The sequence below is a fragment of the Myotis davidii genome, unplaced genomic scaffold (assembly GCF_000327345.1).
Source record: "Myotis davidii unplaced genomic scaffold, ASM32734v1 scaffold134, whole genome shotgun sequence".
NCBI lineage: Eukaryota > Metazoa > Chordata > Mammalia > Chiroptera > Vespertilionidae > Myotis > Myotis davidii.
The window spans coordinates 4,495,375-4,501,962 of record NW_006288853.1 but is presented as its reverse complement, the minus strand read 5'-3'; the positions used below and the strand labels follow the sequence as shown (position 1 = coordinate 4,501,962).

At 59.2% G+C, this 6,588-nt stretch overlaps 1 protein-coding gene across 1 annotated transcript in view; it reads right to left on the bottom strand.

Moving 5' to 3' along the window:
- The window catches only part of CDH23 (cadherin-related 23), a 413,720-nt gene that overhangs the window by 91,639 nt on the left and 315,493 nt on the right, over positions 1-6,588 (bottom strand). Inside the window, exons 34-37 of the mRNA XM_015562107.1 lie at positions 5,209-5,358; positions 4,948-5,076; positions 3,873-4,001; positions 2,914-3,141 (exon numbers count right to left, since the gene is read on the bottom strand). Coding sequence (XP_015417593.1) covers positions 2,914-3,141; positions 3,873-4,001; positions 4,948-5,076; positions 5,209-5,358 — 636 coding nt within the window. The remainder of the gene's footprint in view (positions 1-2,913; positions 3,142-3,872; positions 4,002-4,947; positions 5,077-5,208; positions 5,359-6,588) is intronic.

The following is a 6,588-nucleotide window of genomic DNA, read 5'->3' as shown; positions in this document are numbered from 1 at the left end:
AGGCAGTGATTTTATTATTGTGGTGATAGATCGTTCATACAGTCCTCCTCCTCCTCAAGGTTTACCAAGCACTCCACCGACACGAGCTAACTCAGTTCCCGACACCACCTGTGAAAGAGACACCATCTCCCTTCTGCAGATGACAGAACCGGTACTCTGAGAGGTTCTGACGTGCTTGAGATCACGCGGCCCGCGGCCAGCTCACAGTTCTCCACTCTCAAATTGCAAATTGCTCCAATCCCAGCCCATGGCCCCCAGACCATCTCACCATCCAGCCCTGCCTGCCCCCACCTCCTTCTCCAACCTTGCAAACCTTGGCAGCAGCCCTGCCCATCCAAGCATCAGGCCAGCCCATGGACATTAGCCCCTTCCAGCCCTGACGCATTACTATGACCACGGCGCATCACACCAACATGATGAGAGGGAAGAGGCCAGAGGACACCTTTCCTGCTTGGCACAGAGGCGCCACCACATGGGTTAGTGTGGCCCACAGGCACACAGCTTGGCAGGTGGTATCGGGGCTGGCCAGGCCCGAGGCACAGGCTCAACTTGTACCTTCCCATAGAGCTGTGTGAGCAAAGACGACTAAACAGAGACCCTCGCTTCTGCAGGCTCCCCCTACATACTCAGAAGCCGACGGACTAAAGGCACGATGAAGGCGCTGTCAGGATTCACACAAGCACGGCGCCGCGCCCCCTTCCCTCCCATCGTGTTCCCCTCACACAGAAGGCGCAGTTGCCCCTCACCCACCCTCCCTGCCCCATGGCCGCCCGTCACTCACCGACAGCGGAGGGGTGCCCTCGTCCTCCACGGTGACCACCAGGTGGTAGAAGCTCTGGTGCTCGCGGTCGGGTGGGGCGGGCCGCGTGGTGATCTCCCCAGTGATGCGGTCCATGCGGAAGGTCATGTCGTCGTTGCCCGCGGTGATGTAGTAGGACAAAACGCTGTTGATCCCGATGTCACGGTCAGTGGCTCTCACCTGGACCACGGCAGTGCCCCCGCCCACGTTCTGGGAAGAGAACAGGAACCGGGTCACTCTGGAGTCAATGGGGCAAAGCCCAGCCCCTGCTCCGGGAGCCTAGGGGCCTCACTGGACCCCCAGAAAGCTTGGCTGTCTATGCTCTCACTTCACTGAACACAGACAACGACATCTGTAATTCTCTCCAGAGTTTTTGTTCTGTGGGAAAAGTACTTTCTGACTTATTTATGACTCCACAGTTCAGTTTCTGTTACTTGCAGCCAAACACATCTCTAAATGCTACTGGAGCGATGACCAAGATGATTCACCCTGAAGCTATGTGCCATTAAAATTATACTCTTCCCTGCGCCCCTTCAGCTAATGACACGTGACCCGTAACTGTGCCTCTGATTGGCCCACTGGGTGTGAATGGCTGAAGTGGTTAGTGCTGACACTGGGCAGCCGTGGGCTGAGATGCCCATTGGGTGCCCAGAGCCAGCTCTATTTCCTGGGCTTCAAGGCATGTGGTTCCCTAGGATTGGCCCAATGCCACCATCCTCCCATAGACACTTCAGATAAAGAGCCCAGTCAGGACCTGCTCTGACCCCACAGCCCACCGTGCCAACACCAAAGGGGAGGGGGCCTAACATAGTCACCTGTTGGGGGCAGAGGGTCAGAGCTGAGGCCTCATTTGTAACTAGGGTCCCTAGGGTGGACCGATTACAAAAATGTCCCCCTAGCCACACTCTTTGCAATGTGACATTACAGCTCATCCCTTCAAAAGATCGCTTATTTCCCCACACCTTGAATCTGAGCTGGCTCTGCAACTTGCTTTGGCCGACAGAATGTGGCCGAAGTGACCCTGTTCCAGTCCAGGCTCTGCCGTCTCTCCTGGACCCCGTCTAGCTCCACGCGACAAGCATGGGCCAGCCTCCTAGCAGAGGACAGAGAGGTAGCCCGGTTGCCTGGCCACCCCAGCTGACAGGCAACTGACCCCAGAAGCACAGCCATCCGGCCCACACTCAGCTGCCCAGCACCTGGGGGAGCACAGCTGAGAGCAGCGAATCGCCCAGCTAAGCCAGGACTAAGCTGCCAGCCTCAGAATTGGAGCGAGATCAGTGGCTGTTGCATGTCCCTCTGTTTGGCTCGGTTTGTAAGGCAGTATTGTTATTATTGTGGTGACAGATCGTTCATACAGTCCTCCTCCTCCTCAAGGTTTACCAAGCACTCCACCGACACGAGCTAATTCAGTTCCCAACACCACCTATGAAAGAGACACCATCTCCCTCCTGCAGATGACAGAACCGGTACTCCGAGAGGTTCTGACTTGCTCGAGATCACGCGGCCAGCTCACAGTTCTCCACTCTCAAATTGCAAATTGCTCCAATCCCAGCCCATGGCCCCCAGACCGTCTCACCATCCAGCCCTGCCTGCCCCCACCTCCTTCTCCAACCTTGCAAACCTTGGCAGCAGCCCTGCCCATCCAAGCATCAGGCCAGCCCATGGACATTAGCCCCTTCCAGCCCTGACGCGTTACTATGACCACGGCGCATCACACCAAGATGGGATGAGGCCAGAGGGCACCTTTCCTGCTTGGCACAGAGGCGCCACCACATGGGTTAGGGTGGCCCCACAGGCACACAGCTTGGCAAGTGGTATGGCCCCACAGGCCCACAGCTTGGCAGGTGGTATCGGGGCTGGCCAGGCCCGAGGCACAGGCTCAACTTGTACCTTCCCATAGAGCTGTGTGAGCAAAGACGACTAAACAGAGACCCTCGCTTCTGCAGGCTCCCCCTACATACTCAGAAGCCGACGGACTAAAGGCACGATGAAGGCGCTGTCAAGGATTCACGCAAGCACGGCGCCCCGTTCCCTCCCGTCGTGTTCCCCTCACACAGAAGGCGCAGTTGCCCCTCACCCCCCCTCCCTGCCCCATGGCCGCCCCTGTCACTCACCGACAGTGGAGGGGTGCCCTCGTCCTCGACGGTGACCACCAAGTGGTAGAAGCTCTGGTGCTCGCGGTCGGGTGGGGCGGGCCGCGTGGTGATCTCCCCAGTGATGCGGTCCATGCGGAAGGTCATGTCGTCGTTGCCCGCGGTGATGTAGTAGGACAAAACGCTGTTGATCCCGATGTCACGGTCAGTGGCTCTCACCTGGACCACGGCAGTGCCCCCGCCCACGTTCTGGGAAGAGAACAGGAACCGGGTCACTCTGGAGTCAATGGGGCAAAGCCCAGCCCCTGCTCCGGGAGCCTAGGGGCCTCACTGGACCCCCAGAAAGCTTGGCTGTCTATGCTGGAGCCGTGACGAGGAGGGTGAAGATGGTGTGGGCACCTACTACATGCAGGGGCCGTGCTAACGCTGTAACTTCCCCTACAACCCTACGTGTCAGGTGCTGGTGTCACTCCCATTTACAGATGAGAAAACTCTGGTGCAGGCAAGGAATGTGTGCAAGTAACACAGCGTCAGTGGCAGAACCAGGGCTGAATTGCGGGAGGCTGGCCTGAGAGCTGGCCTCGAAACCCCTATGTCATCCTGCCTTCATGAACGTCCAACCTGGCGAGATACCCAGCAATGCTGGGGAAGATATTCTCCTGGAGGGGCTCAGTCGTAGGACTGAGTAACCAGAGAGCTGGTTTATTGTAAAGCAGCTCTCGCAGGGCACACCTCCGCTCTCTGTGGGTGGGAGAGGGCCACCTCTTCTCTCCCTCTCCTCTCCTCTCTTCCTTCCACAAAGACACTCACTCAGGACCTAGCCTAGGCGTTAGGACTAGAGTTATGAATGAGCCACTGTCCCCACCCCGAGATCTGAGAGACTAGTGGGCCAGGCAGACATTTAAGCAGGTGTTGGCAGCCGGCTCATGCCCACTGTCCACCCCAGGTGTCCGTCTGTACAGGTGCTGGAGTGCCCTCACCTCGTTCACGCTGACATTATATCCGAAGGGGCTCTCGATCACTGGGGGGTTGTCATTGACGTCCAGGATGGTCACCTGCAGGATGTGGCTCTTCTTCCGTGGAGGGGTGCCCCGGTCAGATGCCACCACCTAGGAGGAAGGGGTGACTGGGGTCAGGGCTAACGGGCGGGTTAGGACCAGGAATACAGAGTCCTATCTACTAGGTGGGGAGGTTGGAAGGACAGACAGACTCCCTGGCCCATCCCTGTCCCTGGGGCTGGGGCGCCAGCTCTGGGCTCTCCCTAAGTCCGTTGCCTTCTGCCCCGTGCTGCAAACAATGCTTGCTCACCTCTTGTCTGCCCTGGGACCCTCATTTGCAATCTGACTTGGGTGTGCCTAGTCTTCACCTCCCAACCTTAGCCCTGACTGTATTCTGGGCTGTGCCAGCCCCTGACCATGACCCCAGGCCTGCAACTGGACCCAGGGTTCCTGCCTTTAGCTTCACAGGCCCCTGTTCCATGCACTTGGATCTGAACTCTGGCAAATGAGCCGCAAATAATCGCTGAGCAGCACAGACACAGACTGAACCCGTCCTGGGAGCCACGATGCTTCCTGGGTGCCTGCAGGAGTGCCCTGGGGGCTCAGGATCCTGCAGAAGCACAGCCCTGGGTCCCCAGAGACCCCTCGGGAGACATGCCAGCACAGCAACTCAGCGGTAACGGTGGCCTTCGTGACCCCTCACCTCAGCAGAGGCAGGCCAGGCAGGTGTTTTCTGCCCATTGCACAAGAGGGGAAACTGAGGCCCAGACAGTAAACCACTTGCCTGAGTTTCGCAGTGCATTTGTGGAAGAGCCCGGGCTTTGCCAGGCTTGCTCTCCCGGCTCTCACGGCCGGGACGGGAACCTCTGCTGGTCCTTCCCTGGCTCCCGAGCCCCTCCCAGGTGCCCTCTCCGGGTTGGCCTCACTCATGCTCTTGGCCCTAACGTGCCACCTGCCGCCCGGGACTTGGTGACAGCGGAGGAGCTGACTACCAGGATGTGAAGGACCAGGCGCTCTCCTGGGTGGTCAACAGCGACCTGAGGGGGCGGGTCCGCACCTTGAGGATATAGTGGTCCAGCTCTTCTCTGTCCAGGGGCCTGGCCACGAACACTTCGCCGATGGAGTCATTGGTGGTGACGATCTCAAAGGCCCCAGCGATGTTGCCCGAGGCCAGAGAGAAAACCACCTGTCAGGGAGGAGAGAGGTGAGAGGTGATGAAGCGGGTCCCAGCTTCCTGTTCGGTGAAGGGGTGGCTTGGAGGGTCTATGGGAAGCCCCTGCTGAGAGAGCTGACCCGAGCTGTTTCACTTGATGCCCACCTGCCCGTTGCTGCCGGCATCAGGGTCCTGGGCCTTGACAGTGGCCACACGCTGGCCCACGGGGCAGTCCTCTGGCACGCTGACAGCCGAGTCGGAGGTGACGTCAAACTGAGGGCTGTTGTCATTCTCGTCCAGCACAGTGATGTAGACCTGGGTGAACGTTACCAGAGACCTATCGCCTCCAGCCTCTCCCAGCCCCAAACACCAGGGGCTCACCGTGGGCCCTGGGGACCAGACCTCTACTCGGTCTGGCCCATCAGCTCGCTTTCAGAGCCCGCCTAGGCCTCTCCTGACTTCACACAAAGGCCCTGAGCACATTTTTCCTAGGCGTCTGGGGAGGAGGGTGGCTCATACCAAGTGCTGAGGCTGGGACGGCAGGGAAGGGGCTGGCAGATCTGGAAGGGAAGGCCCTGACTAAAGGGGGTGGGGCTACTCAGCTCCAAACCTACCAGGCAGTGGCAGACTGGCCCTGGTATCACTTCCTGTTTTCCAAGAGGAACTAGGAATACAGATTTTGGGTGTGGAATGAGGTGGTAATTAATAAAAATTAAAGAAAAAATTATGTGCAGGCTGACGACGGCACATCTGGCAGCCAGATATTGCCTGAAGGCCTCTTCGTTAGCACATCCGGACCAGAGGGAGAGGAACGGGGCTCAGATGGAGGGAGGCTGAAGGTGGCTTGGTAGTCCCTGTCGGGAGGGCACAGGCAGGGGGGACCAAAGCCAGGAGCACGCACACGGCAAAGAGCAGCTCGTTCAGGGTCTACAGCTCAGGGGTCCTCCAGGGTGAGGACAGCGAGCTGCAGGGAAGGCCCTACTGTGGGTGCAGCCTCCAGCCCATGGATGGCCAATGGCCACGGGCCAGGAGGGTGGCACCGCAGGTGCCCTTAGGGTCACTGATGAGGGGGTTGAGGTAGGGCAGGAGGCGGCTCAGATTTTAAAAATCCCAGTCCGGGCCTCCTCCTCAGGTCAGATTCTCGGTCCTGGGGTTCTGGGCTCCCAGGCCTGCCTGCCTGCTGCCCTAGGACCCCATCGGGAGCCTGTAGCACCTCACACCCTGCTGAGGAGATTCATTTCACCCTCCCTCGTCATCAGGTTTTTCCTCCTCTTCTTGGTCCTGGCCCCTCTCCCCTATCTCCAGCCTCTCCCAGCCCCAAACACCAGGGGCTCACCGTGGGCCCTGGGGACCAGACCTCTACTCGGTCTGGCCCATCAGCTCGCTTTCAGAGCCCGCCTAGGCCTCTCCTGACTTCACACAAAGGCCCTGAGCACATTTTTCCTAGGCGTCTGGGGAGGAGGGTGGCTCATACCAAGTGCTGAGGCTGGGACGGCAGGGAAGGGGCTGGCAGATCTGGAAGGGAAGGCCCCGACTAAAGGGGGT